General features: G+C 37.9%; 1 protein-coding gene across 4 annotated transcripts in view; it reads left to right on the top strand.

Annotated features, from left to right (window-relative positions):
• The window catches only part of cntfr (ciliary neurotrophic factor receptor), a 359,444-nt gene that overhangs the window by 142,943 nt on the left and 198,211 nt on the right, over nt 1-18,290 (top strand). For 3 of the 4 annotated variants that reach the window (XM_072453602.1, XM_072453603.1, XM_072453605.1), the window contains one exon: nt 8,452-8,533. In XM_072453602.1, coding sequence (XP_072309703.1) covers nt 8,452-8,533 — 82 coding nt within the window. Of the gene's footprint in view, nt 1-8,212; nt 8,367-8,451; nt 8,534-18,290 lie in introns of those variants that run through there. The other variant, XM_072453604.1, reaches the window with a different exon arrangement.

The raw sequence follows: 18,290 nt of genomic DNA, 5'->3' as shown, positions 1-18,290 counted from the left end.
CTGTAATTGGGCCTGACATTGTGTCTTTTGCCAAGGAAAATGCTTTTATCCGAGTTTAAAAATGCACAAAAACGCTTGTTCAAAACGCTTGTACAAGTCAGAAAATAATTAGAATTTGGGTCAAATGCTGCCGCCCAACTTCCACACCAGACAACTTCACATGCTGTGGACTAAAATCCTTGTTACTACATTTTGGGGTTTACGGCCAGTTGTCCATATCTTCAGAGTAACAGATTTCCACAAGAAAGACCCGTTTTTTTTTTTTAACTAATTAGGCTACTGTTAGATAGCTAAAGAAAACATGCATGGTTTGCAGAACAGTCACAGTTTAACTTAAATTTTTACAAACTGTAAATATGTAAAAATTAAACTATGTACTCAATTATTATTGTATTATTGGCGACATCAAATCAAAACACAGAATTCTCAGAGAACTACATGAACGCAGCATAAAATATGGTTTTGTAAAAAATATAAACAACTAGGCAAAGTGGCACATGTATTTTCTGTAACTTTCTTACAACTTTTTTCTTCTTTTTTCAACAACTTTTTTACATGCAGACTTATACAGGAGGTTATGTTTTTAGTTTTAATTTAGGATTACATTGTCACATTGCATTACTTTTCTCTTTTAATATACTATAATACACTTAAAAATGCAACTCTGTTTTTGCCAATTTGGTACGTCCTGAATTACTCCTGAGGGTATTTATAAAGTCTATATCTGTGCATGTAAGTTGCCAGTTGTATTTTTCACAAATGTTCTATTTTACACACATTTCTGAGGTTTTGCAAGTTTTTTTAATTACTTTCAAATCAAAATGTAGCACACATTTTTTTTTGTGAGAAGCCGTTTTATCGCCTGTAATGATACATCTCTTCAAGTGTCAATTCTCATGCAATAAAAATAACTCTTTGAAACAAACTGCCTGTGTTTTTGTGCATTTGGGAGGAAAATGAAAATTAACAGAACCAATTTGATATCTGTGGAATAGTGCTCTCTCCGGGGATTGTACCCTCTCCATAAATTGGGAAGCTCAATTATTGTCTTGACAAATGTGGGTCTGTGTCTTTGCTGCACATTTGTAATGACTTGTTTTGGTTTCCTGACAGCTATCCTCGCAGAGTGAATTATTTTTGTATTCTTTAGAGAGGATTCATTGTATGTGTTCAGTCGCCGCAACAACAATATATTATATTAGTCAAATTGATAACTGATACACAAGCGTACTTCAGTCATGTTTTCTGTCAGTATTTGTAGTTTCACTCTAGAATTGCCTGTAATTTTTGGGCCAAAGTGGTCTCAAAACTCTCCAAACGCTGCTGCATTATTTGCTACGTCTTCAGCCAATTATGATATACAATGCGTCTGAGTCGTGACATTTTTACTGATGTATAAAAGTGGCACATGATGGAAAATGTTTTTCAGCGGTTTAAAACAGAAGGGGTAATTCATATTCACCAATATTATTGGATTTGTAGTTCTGGAAACCTTATATATGCATTTTTCTGCCATCTTTAAAGACACTGTTACTTTCTGGAGGTGGGAAGTGCATAATTCTTTGGAAATAAAGGTAAAACCATGCATCGGTATATTCTCCATACAGTAGAATATTATAGCTGAAGGAAGAACATTTCCATGGAAACAGGCAGGTGGACGCTCATCTGGACAATGATTAACGTTAAATTTATATATAGTTTCTGCTCCTGGACAAATGAAGGATTACACTGACCTGTGCCTTAAAAAAGTGTGCATAATAGAGAAGAAAAAACATATATACGTCGCACAGGAGTATAAGTTGCATTTTTTGGGAAAATTTATTTGATAAAATCCAAGACCAAGAACAGACATTTCATCTTGAAATGCAATTTAAATTCATAACAGATGAGAGAACATGGTGAATAGGTGTACGTATGCTAACGGAACACCTTCAGCTACATGACGCACAGACAACGAACTGTAGTGTCTGGTATGTTAACTTAACATATTAACAGTTATTCAGATAACTATAGCATAAAGAACATGCTAACACGTTTACCAAAGCATCAGTTTTACCCCAAATCACAATTTAATTATTCTTCCTCTGTGTCACTTGTAAACAACCAAATCACAATTGAATTATTCTTCCTCTGTGTCACTTGTGAACAACTCTGCAAACTCAGGAGGTAGAGGAAGTGCAGAATCTTCTTCTGCGTCACTTAGAGCCCTCTTGTGGTTGCCAGTGTGAAAATAATGAATAATATCACATATAAGTCGCACTCCGGCCAAAACTATGAAAAACGTATAGTCCGGAAAACATGCTAAATATAAAATAATAACAATAATAATAAAGCGGAGTCTCCTCTCCATAGAACTGACTTGTACCTTGGCCTGGTGGCATCACCTGGTTTGTTTCCACAAGGCAAAAGAACAGTTATAGGTCCCTCTTAATCATGCAAGACGTCTACGTGATACTGAACTCCAAACATTGTACAAATGTTTTTCTGCCTCTTTCTCCCTCCTTTTTACTCTTCTGCAGTTGTGGTATCTCCCTTTTGCACATGTTCTAACACAAGTGCCTGAACCTACTATTACAGAAGACCTCCCAAAAATTCAAAAACACATATTTTTTGGTCACCGAACTCCACAGAAAAGAGGCGACGAGCTGTTATGAATGTGCTTTTCTTGAAGTGACGGATGCGTTCTATCTTTGTATACACACACAAACTGGCCGGCCACCCTGGTGTATTTCCCTCCTGGCTTTCCAATTTAAATGCAAATGTTCCCAAATCGGACTCCACACAATGACGCACAAGCAAAATCATTTGACGCTGGATGAATTATATATTTTAATTAATCGAGCCAAAAAGAATAACGCCTATTCAGCCCTTCTTTCCAACCCGCTCACCAATAAGAGATGAATACATAAATATGGAAGAGGAAGGAGGAGGATATTAAACGGGGGGTTCAGTGGTGGTGGTGGTGGTGGTGGTGGTGGGGGGGGGGGGGGTTTGTACCAAGCGTCTGTCACTTTTCAAAACTGTATTGTTGAGCTGATGGACGGGATAAATACCCCCATGGTTTCCTGGACTGCAAACCCCCCCGCGCACACACATACATACAAAGCACTCGCCCGGACGAAACATTTGGGATTTTCGCTGGGCTAACCGGTACTTAGAATATGAAGAGCCCAGATATGGGGGGGATTGTGATGCGCTGACAAGGGATGCAATTTTAATTTCACCCTCTGTCACTCTCTCTGCCATATTTGCTCTGATGAAATACATACGTGTGCCAATCACGGCAGTGTTCAAACGCAAGTGGGACGCCAAATTTGGAGCGGCTATTTGAGGGTTTTATGTAAGTCGCAGGTGCAACGATTCAGAAGCTTGTCTAATTATGATGTCACTTTGGTTTGAAAGTAGAGCTGGGTAATATGACAAAAACGGTCTTACTGAAATGCCTTTCAATATTCATTCCCTGAACATAAACAAGACAGACTTTTACCAGTTACCAGCCATTTGTGCCATTTAGCACACCAGACATTCAGTTTCTTTTCCCAAAGTCTGAACTCTGAAAAGACATGTTTTTAATGACAGAACATTTGCTGTGGAGCTCTAGATTAAAAAGCCCCAAACAAATTAATGGCAATTAAACATGATTAAATCTTATAATTATAAGATTGCAAATCTCTATTTTAAAGTTAAGATGTTTGATTTGTTTTGATTAACTCATCTATGTCTATGTCACTTACGCTATTATGAACTTTGGTCAGCTTTGTCATTGATGACATGTTAAAAAGTGTTGTTTACCTCTTATTTAATGTTGTTAAGTATGCAATATGTCCAAATTGACCTTTTGGTGGTTTATAATTGAGTCACAATTAGTGGTTTTAGTCATGATTAATCATTATTACATTTTTTTTTTTTTTTAATCAATTCCAGGCCCTGTATTATATACGTTGATCAATAAATTGTCTATTTATTATCTCACTAGAATCATATTCATGTGTTTCAGCTGCTCATCGGTGCCATGCTTTTGACCATTCAAAAGATAAAATGTTTCATTTTTAACAGTCAATCTCTATGAAACTCATGAACTCTTTTTTTACACAATGTTCTGTTCCCACAATGCAACAGGTGAACTTTAACTGGTCATATGACTGCATTAAAACTAGGCCATGGATGACTCACATGGGCTTTTGCTTTGATATTATTATTTTTATTTATTTTATTTATTTTTATTATTACTATTACTATTATTACTATTCTTATTGGCTCATAAAAAGTTAGACTAAATTATGACTAAATTGCCTCTCATTTGTAAAAAATGACTTTGTGGTAGTGAGGATCTTTCGAAAGGTTCGACATTGCAACATATCTGCTCATCTTGCTTTCTATGGTGTCAGTAAATTAGCAGACAGATTCCTGGACTGACCATGGCTTTCATGCTCGGTATCTAATAAATCCATGTCCATAGACCACCACTCAGAACTCCGAAGACCGTCGCAGCTGTTTCATGCAAAATGCGTATGAAATTGGATTACCAGTACAAAATGGGTCCTGACTTAATGTAATGGCATTTTCTTGTTTGGGAAAGTTACAAACATCAACATTCTGCCTTTTCAAAATTACTTTGTCTATTTTTCAAGCTGTTTCGGGTTTGTGCAATGAAAAACACTTTTGTCTATGTTTAATGTTTTTGTCCTTTTACACATTTCATTCGGCGTCTAAAAGCTTTTTCATGTTGCGGAACATTGCCCAAACTCCAGGATATGTTTCTTTGTGACATTCAGATGCACAAAGTAATGGTGTCCATGTTTAACCACACCAAACAGGGCGTCGAAAGTGGATATAGCCGTGCATGTATTGAATAAAGCAGTGACGGAAATGAAGTATAAAACAAAGGCAAAAGCAGTGTAAGGTAATGGGAGATGACAGTAGTTTGTAACAGCTGGCGTGTTGCAGCTGAAGAGCAAGGGAAATCTCTTTGCTAACATTTAAGAGACGTTTTTTGTTTTTTCAGGGCCCTGTGAAAGATGTTAGGTGTTTGGGATAATTAGCGTGGTTAAAATGAAGGGATTCCCAATTTTTGAACCATTTTATACTTTAAAAATATGCTAATATGCTCATAAATCAATGTTCATATTATGCATATCAAATTCAGCCACAGAGACAGGATGAATTATGCATTTCTTGTGGGGAAAATGTCCCTTTCTTCAAAATAAATAAAAAATACATATTGTACAAAGTCAACTACGGTGTTCCCTCGTCATTGTACTCAAAGTTGTGTTTTGAGTCATTCCAGCATATTAAGAGAAGAGTGATACATATAATAGGGTTTTATTTTATTTTATTTATTTAAGAAAAATTGGAACAATGCATATTACTGAACAAATAAACAACTGTACATATGCCAGATTATAGCCTTATATTGCACTGATTCGTTTTGCACATGCGCCTATATTGCACTGACTTATATTGCACCTATTGTCTAAAATGTCACTATGAAGAGGCGGAGACTGTCAGTCCTACAGTTTTGAACAGGAAAGACCAGGACCAAAATGCACCAGTTTCTATAACGCCGTTTTAGATCCATACTGTGGTTTACAATGAGCATAATGTAAAATAAAGATCTTATGTTGTAGTTCAATACAGGAATTAAAGCATAATATGTCTCCTTAAACGTTAATGATAATCTAATACAGCAACACTTCTTTTGTTATCCTTATTTAGCCAAAAAAACTTCACATTTGAACCTCAGGAATCTTAATGAACATGAAAACGCCATAGCAACAGATCCCACACAGTCTGGAAATCAAACTAATGACCTCATTGTTGTGATTTGAGAATGCTACCCCCACAGCCACCACGCTAACAACATTAAATCAACCTCTCCAATTGCATTTTATATTCTCAGAGGCGCTTTTCTTACGCTGTCAAGTTAAACCAAGAAAAGTCTAAACAGTGAATGTTCTTCCCATGCACAGACACACGGCCTTCACACCAGCAGCCCCCCAGCAGCATGCAGACCCTCACACAACCGCTCTTTGTCCCAGAGAAGTATCTCCTCAGACCCTCAGTGCAAGACAAACATGCAGAACAAAGTGGGGAAGAAAAGCTTGTTGTTTTAGATAAAGGCATAAATGTGTGATGTTCAAGATAAATAGAATGATGTGCAAGAAAGAGTGATTAAATATGTTTCACTTTCCTAAAGGGACAGTATTGTGTGTGGATGGCTCGCCTCCTCAGTTCTAACCTTTAAGTGAGTGTGCCTCTGACAGGTCGGACGACTCATTGAATTGAAATGCAGTTAAGATAAATATAGTTTGAAGTTTGCTAAAAAATATAAAAATGTTCTCACAGAATCGCGCTTTGTTTTTAGCTTATAATTTTGCTTCCTGTTTGTAACTGATGACATCACTCTTGGAAATTACCCAGCAAACACTGGGCAAAAACTCATCGAATGTCTTTTTTTTTGACAAATTAAAATATTTATAAGTGACTTTATTTTGTTGAATTAATGAGCCTTTCTTTGTGTAAATTATGCATACATTTTGACTGGAAGAGTATCCCTAGTGTGATGTTACTTCCTTTTTCACCCTTTTCTCCACAAATACCTACTCGATTGGTGTAAAACTATAATTTAAATGTACAACATGTATAAATACACAAAATAAAGTCAAAATTAGAAAATCGTGAAAACCTGTCATACGCACTTTAATAGATAATTTCGACGCCATTCTGTGGAATATTCCAGCCAAAGCATTAACGTCTCCATGGGGACAAGCAGGTGATAAGTTCCTGAAAAGTTAGTTCCTTTTTAAAGCAGCTATTGTTTTACTTGACTAATTTGATGCTCTGTTCATGCAGAAAAGTTGGCAGTAATTCTGTGTTGACAATTTCAAAATGGATATTTCTGAGAAACATCATTTGGGTTGTAGTAAAGAAAATCAGATGCAGGCATTTTTGCAGTGAGTCATCCTTTGAGTTGGAACTCTTTTCCTTTTCCACATCTCCCTATCTGCCCGTGAACAGCTTTTATAACTCATAGGTACCAGCTTTTCTCCATAAAACATATTAGAGGAAATATGAAAATGTAGTAGTAGCGGTAATGGCCATTTTTGTTGGTGTTTTTGCTGTATTAGTAATAGTATCATTAATATTATCTGTAATTTGGCATGATTAAAGCAGCATCTTGAACATGAAAATACATTTTGACTATTTCTCTAGTGATTTAAGATTATTGGGTGTAGTTTTTACTTTTTAAGATCAATTTACAACAGCAAACAACTGGAGTGTGTTAGTTTCCGTGTAGTTAGCTGCTCCCTTCAGACAGATACAAGGCAGTGACTCACCAGATCCCTTTCAGAGGAACCGAAGAACCTCCTTGGATGAAATGAATGGTGAAACATAGTCACTCTAGAAATGCCCAGTTGATAGAATTCAATTTACTTTAGTGTTGTATTGTACGTCGTTCCCGGTCTAAAGCACACAGCGTATCAACCTGCCATCGCACATAAACCACCATAAGCAGCGTTTTATTGCTTCTGCACCTTGACTCACGAAAAGGTGCTGATGGGGCAAAAAGATACCACCGGTTTAACCCAAAGTTGTTGTCAGGCATCCACTGAGCTTTGCTGTTCAAACAGAGCAATATTTGACATGTGGCCTTTCAAATCCCACTTGTTTTCGGTTTATCTGCCAGAAAAGGATCGAGCCGCTGTTCTTGGCTTACCAAAAATACACCATTGTCCACATAGCGCGCTAACTTAAATCTTTTCGTGCAACGCCTGGCTAGATATACCTGTAAATGTCCTTAGTCATGCCCTGGCTATCAAATCACTCCGGCAGTTTTAATTTGGGCTCCTCAGACGTGCACATAAAAACCATATTGATTGCTTTCCTTCCTGTTGAAAAAAAAAAAAAAAACAGGGGCAGGAACAATGCAGCGAAGCAAAATATTTAAAAACCAACAACAATGAAAAGGTTCGAAAAGCAAATTGCAGAATCCGTCTCATCCAACTTTGCTTTCTTGCTATATATTAAAATTCTGAAATGTTGGACTTGAGGACGTTAAAGGTTCAAGAGAGGAGACAGGATGTTTGTTTATGGCCCGCTATATCTTTAAGAGCTCCTGGCCACAGCCCATCCCAGAAAAGGATGGACCCATTAGTCTGATGAAGACTGAGGAGGAGGAGAGAGTGGGAGACTGAGAGAGGAGAAGGAGGAGGCGGAATATGTTTGTGCTGGGTGATTTGGTTCAAAGGAGTGGAGGGAGTAAAGCCAGCAACGCCGAACTGATTTGAGGTCCAAAGTTTAAATTAAAGAAAAAGGGACACGACAAGGAGGCGCTATATCACCATTGATCTTTGCCTCATGATGTTGTAGACGTCTATGCGTCTGTCAGTCATTCGGGACGGCAGCGGCGCGGCTCATGACTGACTCTGCCTTGTGTGTGTGTGTCCGCAGATGGCAAACCTTGTGACATCCATGTGCTGCGTGGTGCTCGCCGCCGCCGTGGTGGCCTACGCGCAGAGACGCAGTCAGCTCGGTGAGTACCAAAAACACTTCCATCGCACGCAGTCACTCACACGCGGTTATTGCTTTGTTGACTTTTGATGGCTGACTTTTTCTGCTTTCGAAATGAACTTAGTTTGTATAGAATCGAGGCGAAGGGAAGTCATGTCAAGACTGTGTTCACAGAAGAAGTATAGATGTTAGTGAGAAGTGTGCATTTCTGACTCATCTGACACATAGCTGTTGCACTTTTAGCAAGATGTTCTCAGTTTTCTCTTCTTTGACTCATTCTTTATAGGCATGTCATGATACTTTAGTGTTGTTTAGTGTGAGAAGTTCCTTGCCATGTTGGCTGCTGCTGTTGAATTGCAGTTTCATAATTGCGGGACCAAAATGTTTTTCTCATTGTATCTTACATTAAAATCAAAAGACGGAAGACACTTCCTCTATTTTGTATATATATTTGTGTGTAATATCAAATTGTTCAATGCGGGTGGCACAATTCAATACACGTGTTTGCTCGATACGTTCGTGTCCATGTCCTTGTCATATATTTTGGTTTGGAAAGGAAAAAGTTAAGCTGAGTCATCCTTTGCAAATTCAGGAACTAAACTACTCCACAGAGACTCACAGCTGCCATATTTTAACAGAATGGGGTTTTATCTTTCAGTTACTGTTTCTATTACGTTGATAGACCCAGGAATTACCAAAATATGAACTTCTGAAGGCACTAGAATTGCTTTTGGCTTTATATGTCATTAAGTAATTTTGAGATCTTCTTTTTAGACATTCTCTTAAAAGTTTGTTCAGACATTTATTTATAATATAACAGAATTTCTTAAAAATACATTATATTCAGAAATAAATCATGAAATGCACCACATGGAATGGTCTGATGGTGTATTTCTCCCAGCAGCTCATATTAAATTCATTATAAAATATGTTCCACGGTTTAAAAGTTCAGAGCAGTTAATCATTGAACACTCGTGATTCTTCGAAATGTTATGTTTCAAGTGAATATCATAGGTGTTTAATTTTCAAATAACCACTAATACATTTAAATTCTTTTAATTGTTTATTTTTCTTGAGAGCCAAAACGTATGGAAATCTACCCGATACCGTGACCCATGTATCGAGATACGTATAGAATCGTGACAAAACTGTAAAATTACACCCCTAATATAAGGGTTCTGCTTAAGCTGAGCAAAATAATAGGTCTGTTTGCCGTAACCCGACCGACCTGGTATAAAACTAGCCGACTGAAAGAAAAAGAAAATCAGCATTTTGTCAAAATAACGCCAAATTCTTTTTTTTTCTTCTAATATTTCTCTGACTCACCGACCGTTCTTTCCAAAAGCGCTGTGTAGAATAATTTTCTAGCGCTGGTAAACTTTTATCCCAAGCGACAAACAACGCATTACGCAATGCATATGCATCTTCATTTTTGGTCCTCCATATGTTTCTGTATTGAACAGCCTATGCAGGAGGAAAGCTATATTGTCTTTGACATGTTGGTTTGCCTCTGTCAGCGCCACTGGCCTGGCCACCGCTCATATCGTTCTATGTCATGGTGTTTAAATTTGACTTCATTCATTCTGGGAGGGAAACACGCCCAGCAGCGTCTTCACAACAAACATGGCGGCGTCCGTGTCCCCCGCATGTTCCCCCCGCTCGCCTTCTCTACCAAAATAAAGGATAGCGGCATACAAAAGGTCAATTGAAATATCTTAAAATCGGGAGATTTAGTCTCCCGATCGGGTTGATCGAGACGTTTTCCGTCATTGACTGTTGAAGCCTGACCCCTGGTGGTCACTCCGAGTCAAAAAATGGCAACATTTGGATCTTTTTTTTTTGCCTTCAAAGTAAACCGACTCTGAGGTGGCATCGGCCCTCCTGTATGGTGTGGCCTGCTGGAGCAGCAGCATCACAGAGAGGGAGAGGAAGAGGCTGGACAGAGTCATCAAGAAGTCCAGCTCCGTCCTGGGCTGTGCTCTGGACTCGGTGCAGGAGGTGGGGGGCAGAAGGGTCCTGGCTAGATTCACATCTATGCTGGACCATGAGTGTCACCCCCTGCAGGACACTCTCTCCGCTCTGGAGAGCAGCTTCAGTGAGAGACTGATCCACCCTCGATGTGTGAAGGAAAGGTTCCGTAGGTCTTTCCTTCCTGCTGCTGTCAGACTTTATAACAAAAACTGTTAGTACTGAACACACGCAATACTGACCTAACCTAATACTGATGTGCAATTCTGTCATATGTGCAATTGCTGTTGGAATTCATGTGCAATTACTGTGAAATTCATGTGCAATCTATGTGCTGTCGTGACACATATTCATGTGCAATTACTGTCGGGATCACATGCAATGGTATTTATTTATTTATTTATTTGTCTATGGGAGTTTTTATTTATTTATAGGAGATCTTCTACTGAAAGTGTTTTTCATACTTCCTATAAGTGATCTTTTCTTCTGTATCTACCTTTGTATCTACTTGCGTTGCACCAATGAAATTTCCCCATGTGGGACAATAAAGGAATATCTTATCCTAAAAAAAAAATAGAATTTACCTACCGACCAACCCACTTGAAAAATGTTGGGTTGGGTTACAGCAAACAGACAATTTATTTGGGGTAGCCTAGTATATATACATATCATTTGTACATGTAATTTCTGTAATATTACACCAAAGCAACGTTCATGCTTTACTCAACACATGTTCTTTGCTATCCAACAATAGACATCTCAAAACTCTACCATCCTCCAGTCTCTCACCCACTTGTGCTAATTTTCTAAACCACATTACCAGGACAAGCGTAACCAATCGCTTCAAACAAAGGAACCAGTCAGGTCAACTGATGATCATGAGCTTGTCCTAAAACTAGAAGTGACCTTTTTATAAAAAAGTTATATGGATTGCAAAACGCCAGCCTTTTTGACAAGGAAATGATATTAATCAGATAAGCTGTGCTATTTCCATCTTGCAATGCCATTACTTTTCTGTGACTTGCTACAGAGCTGAATTGCCACCACGCAAGTCTTATGCACATAAAAGAAAAGAAAAAATTGGTCGGGGTCAGCTGATGTGAAGTGGTCTGGCACAGTCGATAATAAGTCCCCAGTGAGCGGCGTCACGAGGGTCAGTGGGTGCAAGTGCAGGCTAACTCTGACACCGCGGCACATATAGAGAGTCATAGGAAAGTTCAATGTTGTCTTTTGGGATTAGCTACAAGCAGTGGGGAAGGGATAAGTGAAATATGCCGATGGAAAGAATAACAGACAAGAGGAGTGGAAGAAGTGGGGAGAAATTGGAGAAAGATGTTGAACAAATGGAAGCAGACAGATAAGACAACCCACGTCAGGGCCAATAATACTTAATGCGTGATGGGGTCTGCATGTGAAAGTCAGGCCTAGCATGTGTGCGCCCAAAACCCTCAAAAATACACAATAAAACTCTACAATGGAATATGAAGCAACCGGCAGAAAACTGAAATAGAGTTTGGCAGCGTTGAGTTTTTCTGTTTAAAATATTGCACCGTGAAAACTTGGAAGAGATGGAAATGAAATAAAGTGAAACATGAAATATATCTTTGGGTATTTGGGTTTAAAGTTACGGCTTGTTCACAAGTATTTACGGTATAAGGGTTAGGACATGGCATGCTATTGAGAAGTACATAGTTTTGACTCTTAATTGTACTTTCCACCTACTTTCCATTTTCACAGCCCCACAGCCCTTTGTGCTACAACTTTAACCACATGTTGTACACCAAAAGAAAAATATGTGCAACCACAGTGAAAAAGTCTTTATGATTATAATATGAGATCTTCATAGTACAAAGAGTCTGAAGAATCTGTCATGTCCCTATCTCTATGTCCCACTCCTCTTCCCCAAACTCTTATCCAGTATACTTTTCCTTGACTAGAGTATGAAATATCAGCTCCAAAGCTTTCTAAACTGTAAAATGTTAGTATTGCCGGCGATCCATTAGGAAAGAAAGCAATATATTCAGCAGTAAACATTCAGCATATGTACATGAAACATGGTCTGTGCAGTGTTTTTTAATGTTTTAATTAAAAACATTTTTTTTGCACACATTGATACTTAATTCATAATTAACAATATATATTTCATGATGAACTATATATATTTATTTTTCTTATGTTTTTTTAAAGAATGATTCAGGCTTAGTAACTACTTAATTCATACCTAACCTATTTTGTACATTGTAAATTAAGCCTAATTAAGAAGTGGTTATTGTTACCGCTCAATAACCAGACAGTACTTGGTTCAAACCTAACTCAAGTACATTCCGTCACACATTGCCTTCTAATCACAGAGTTAGTTGACTATACATTGAACAGTAAGTGCATCTGGTGTTTTTAGAAGGAACAAGAGACATTTTATCAACCCCAACTGAAGCAATACACCAAATAACATAGTAGGGTTTAGTCCAGTGCACTAAAGTTCAGCTGAGTAAATTATATGGACACTTACATGGAGATAATGTGACAAGAAAAGCATGGAAAAGGGATCGCACGCGGAGACTATAGCGCTCTCCGTTTAGTACTGTGAGAAGCCACTCTCTCTGACGTATCACCTGCCACGCTGTTATTCCACGTAGACCCGTCCGATTCAGAACACACCACCCAAACATGTCATCGCAGCCTATGCACATAATGGAACATGGTGTAAAATGCATTGATACCCAGTGGAACACATTATTTTCAAAAGACTCAGGCACTCCCTCGATCTCCCCCTGGCTTGCATATACACATCTGCCTGTCTTTGGCGAAGTGCTTTGTTTTTTTCTGTGACAAATTGCTGCCTCGTTTGATTGACAGGATTCCCCCGGGTAAGCCCTTGTTGGCAGGGAAAGCTACACATGCACATTTTAATGGATGCAGGCAGGAAGGAAGTGAAGAGCGGTGAACTGTCTTGTTAGGTCGGACTGCATTTGTACAAATTGCACGGAGGAGAGGAAAAGGTCTTAGGAGTTGGGAGGTGGACGGACATTTTGACAAGGAACATAATTGGAGGAACAGTATGGCTGGTAAATGAAAGCACAAATAGATATAACAAAAGTAGTAACTGAATGTCTGGTACAAAAAAGAGATAGCAGAAAGGCCCATATACACAGTTAGTGAGTGAGCCGGTTTGAATAAGAATTACAACAAAAGCTGCGAGCGTTGAATCTATTTGATTAACTGTTCAGTGAGAAATAAAGTGGAAGTGTTTGGAGCACTTCCTGGATTTATCTAAATTGAATATAAATATCAAATCTCTTTCAGCGTTCCCCATAGATCGTTCTGCGTCTCCTTTGGGTCACCTTTGCCACAGTTTGGGAAACTCTGGGGATTATAGGATTACTAGAACTGTTATTAAATCAAAACACAACTTCATATTTAGGATGAAGAAACAAAATGGTTCAAAACAAGATTCAAAAAGGTCAATTTAGGATAATATGGAACCCATAAAGCTGGAGTACCTGATTTTCTAACCGGGAAAAGGAAGGAGTCAAAACTATCTAACTCTTTCACAAACTCTTTCATTCACATGCATTCATTTTCAGGTGATTGTATGGCTTTAGAGCTGCTGGGGTGAACCACCCAATCACATCGCTGCTTTCATCTTTTACTACGTGGTTAATGAAAAAAACACTTTATTTTTAGATACCAACCGGACACAGTGGTCTCATTTAGTCACAAATTCCTGCTTTTACGACATAAAACCCTCCCACAAAATTCAAATATAAAAAAAAAAAGTCAGGTACCCCAGCTTTAACTTCAACAATCAATCAATCAATCAATCAATCACATTTTCATGTATGTAAAATGTATTTTTACCGGCCCAAACTAAATAGAAGCAACTTATAAACCGCAATAGATAATGGTCAGTCTATAAATCCCCTTCTTGGTTGTCTTTGGTCAGCACTGAAGCTAATTGTAACCACTTTAGCATATCCTCTGTGAGGCACTACATTGGCTTCATGTGGAAGAGCTCTCGGGCTTATTTTAGTGAGAAGAGTCTATTTTTGTCAAGATGCACAGAGCGGCGGAGATGGGCAGGAAGTCTGACAGTAATGGCGATCAATTTTCTAAATAAAGCCAATGGTTTGGACATAGACGCATCACTAGATCAACAGAAAAAGACATACAGTATAGTTGCTATTGTATTGGTTAAAGGGTACATGATATTTGAAATGTATCTGCAGTTTTGTATTGTTTCATTTGTGCTTGTTTGAGTAATCCAGCTTGTTTAGGATGTCCCTTTCTTAGGAGCTTAAAATACACTGCTCCACTTGTTGATGTCATGAGGTGGTAGTCTCCATCTCCACAATTTATATTTTGGAAAGAGACTGAAAATCATAGAGTTTAGTCTTGTACAAAGGGGGGGATTGTTAAAGGGTTTAGATTTTAAAAAAAGAAAAGAAAATATTTTAAGGTTTTTAAAGATTTGTAAATGTTTAGATGACATGGCACAGAAGTTGTAAGGGTCATGGAAGAAGAGATGGAGGCAGATAATTTAAATCAAAGAACCTGCACCTGATTTTTCCCCTGTAGTTGAGAACAAGTTGTTTTTCTCCTGAACAGAAATGCTATTCAAGATTAAAATGAGACCAAAAAGTGTCTTATACATTTAATTGCAGAGCGTTACCATGCTAGCTGTTTTTAGCTTAGGCTTCAGAAAATTATAAAAAGCACTTATAAACTCATTGCAGTGAATAACAAGTGCATCACCTTTAATTAGAAATAACCCACTGATCAAATATGTATTTACTATAATTCAGCCTACTACAAAGTCCCCTCTCTGGCATCAAGAGGGTTGACTTAAACCCACAAAAGTGAAAAGCCCATTCAACATTTTCACTTTCCTTTATCTCAAATAGAATACAAAATCTATATGGTAAAACCTCAGAGACAGACTTGACAGCTCTTAAATGTATCTTCACAGGAAACAACAGGGGAAATACAGAATAAATGAAAGCTATAAACTGTAGAGAAAAAGCAAGACCCAAAGGTTGTGCCAATTAAGCCCCTGCATTCTCAATTCGATTTTTATCACTTGGGAAAAATATGAGAGGGAGGGAGATTGTGCAAGGAGAGTGTGGCATTGATCGACAGATATAGGGTAAAGACAACAGATAAAATGCTTAACAAGCCTTATGGTAAAGGATATTAGCATACAATTTTAGATTGTTGACCAAAAAGAACAGTGCAAATCATCAATGCAATCCAGATACATTTTCTAGGGGCTTTATCAAAGGAGAGATCCACTTGCTTGTATGTCCAGCTGCAGCGTGGTGTATATTATTGTTCTTGATGTAAGGTGAAAGGACTGTTTGGTGTCTCTGTGACGGGGCGTCCTCTTGGTTGACCCAGTGTTTTCATAAATCCAGTCCCAATGGCTACTTACATAAGCTCGAAGACAATCCAAAATAAATAGCTGTATTATTCTCCTGAAAACATAAATTGGAAACAGCATAAAGAAAACGAAAAAAAGTAAAATTTTGATGCTTAGATGTTCACCTTTTTTGTTTTAATTTAGCAGTGGTGCAACACATTTGTATGGAAAACAAGTAAAAGCAAGGACTCCACCTTGGCCTATTCATAATAAATGTTTTTGTGGCTGCTTATTTTGCTCAATTGTCTTGCACCTGCTGCTTAATATTTTTGTCATGTTCACTGTCTTTGGTGTCATCAAATCAAACTACTCACTGCCTGACTGCCAGATTGATGCGTTCTGCCCTTGTGCACTACACATGCCACACACATGGCGTTGCCGGCAGGATTCTTCTCTCTCATTTCCCTGAGTAGCACTCTGTGTAATCAGTGCTATGGTTTGTATGCAGTTCCACATAGACCGGCAGCCATTGATTGAGTGACTGGATTGGCAGATGGATTACAGGCTGAATGACTGAATGAGTGGCAGGAGGGCACGCAAAGTCATACTAATCCTAGCACACGAGGGAAAGCTTTTCAATACAGATGAAAGAAAAACAAAACAAGGAGAGGCAGAAAGAAATTGGTGGAGTTGTCTGTTAAGGAACATTTAGTGAATCCAATTATGTGGTACTGCGTATGTATATTTTTGCTCTCCAGGAATGATCTGTTTCACATACTTGACGTGTTTTTAAAGGGAGGTTAGTTGCCTGGTTTGGAAAAAATAACCACGATAACAATAATCTAGTATGCAATTTATTTTATTTTCAATTAGTTGAAAAGTCAAATAATTTACCTTAACTGAATGCATGTTGCAAAGGTTCTCCAACATTCCTTTAATTTAGTCTTATTTATAAATAATAGTAAAGAGAAAATAAAAACAAAAATAAAGATCACAGTAAACTACCAAATCTGTAATAAAAAGTAAGCAAGTGGATCAATAATAGCAGTGATGGTGTATAGGATAAAGTGTGAAACAGAGGGTAAACGGTTTTATTTCTGCCTGAGCAAATACTGTTCTTGTATCTCTGGGTAAAACACATCATCACAGTTGACCTAATTAAATTAAAACAAATGTATAATTTGTCTAAGAGCTTTTTTTTTTTTAAATGCATGACACAGTTGCAACTTTATCCCCATATTTGGATGTAAAGACAACTTTTCTGTAGCATAATGCTTAATTTATGTCATATTATAAGTATCTGTTTACCAAAATGTGTAAAGCAGGACGCATTAGAAAAGACAAATCCTCTCTAAAGTCATTACTGTTTGGTGGCAGTCTGTAATTGGTCCAGTGTTAGTGGCGTTCCCGACTGTCTGATAGCATCTTTTTGCTAATGGGCCATTTCCATCCAAAGACAGGACTTTATGTTCAGATATGAACTATCTCACTATCGCACTGTCTGGAGTTTGCTTACATTCATGCTGTGTGTGTGGGGCAAGAACTCATGAATCTTTAAGAAGAAGAGCTCCCACTAAACCTTGGTCAGTCTATCTAAATAACTGCTGTTTTGTAATTAGCCCCGGCCCTGTACTACTTTAGTGGGAGTTAGTAGTTAGTAATTAGACATTTTTATAACCGGTTTACTAATTTCTTCTGATTTTAAAGCTGAACTATAATTAAAGCCAAATGGTAAAACCTTCTTTTTATTTTATTTTTAAATAATGGATCTAGCATTACCATATTAAAGCTAAACAAGAGACAAAACGTAACGCCCAAAATCACAACAGCTGACAGTGAGAACAGATTAAACGATCTTCATAGGAATTTAGCAATGTTCCAGCATCCCCTGTCCTTAGACAAATGTCCCAAGGTCCCCTGTCCTTAGACAAATGTCCCAAGGTCCCCTGTCCTTAGACAAATGTCCCAAGGTCCCCTGTCCTTAGACAAATGTCCCAAGGTCCCCTGTCCTTAGACAAATGTCCCAAGGTCCCCTGTCCTTAGACAAATGTCCCAAGGTCCCCGATCCTTAGACAAATGTCCCAAGGTCCCCTGTCCTTAGACCCTCCCTCTCAGCCAGGAAAAACTACCAAACCTCTTTGGGTTAAAGTAGAACCCTTGAGTTTCAATTTGCAGACAGACTGTGGAGCTAGAACCACTCAGGAGGAAACAAAGAAAGCGTTCGATTTCAAAAACATCTTCAATGTCAAACATAAAAAATGTCAATATCTGTCATGTTTGTACCATTTTCTGGAGACATTGTCAATACAATTCATGTCGAGTGGATTCTATCAAAGAGGGATGAAATGAAGTCTTTAACAAGTCTATACATTTTATAAACAACAACAAAAATACTCAAATAACTCAAAGTTATTTAATTGAGTATTTTTCTGAATATGATGTGAGCTAATAAGTT

This window comes from Eucyclogobius newberryi, unplaced genomic scaffold (assembly GCF_026437365.1).
Source record: "Eucyclogobius newberryi isolate DKJ021-1_F unplaced genomic scaffold, fEucNew1.0.hap1 SCAF_2, whole genome shotgun sequence".
NCBI lineage: Eukaryota > Metazoa > Chordata > Actinopteri > Gobiiformes > Gobiidae > Eucyclogobius > Eucyclogobius newberryi.
Note: the sequence above shows the minus strand (reverse complement) of the source record. Positions and strands in the feature narration are given on the sequence as shown.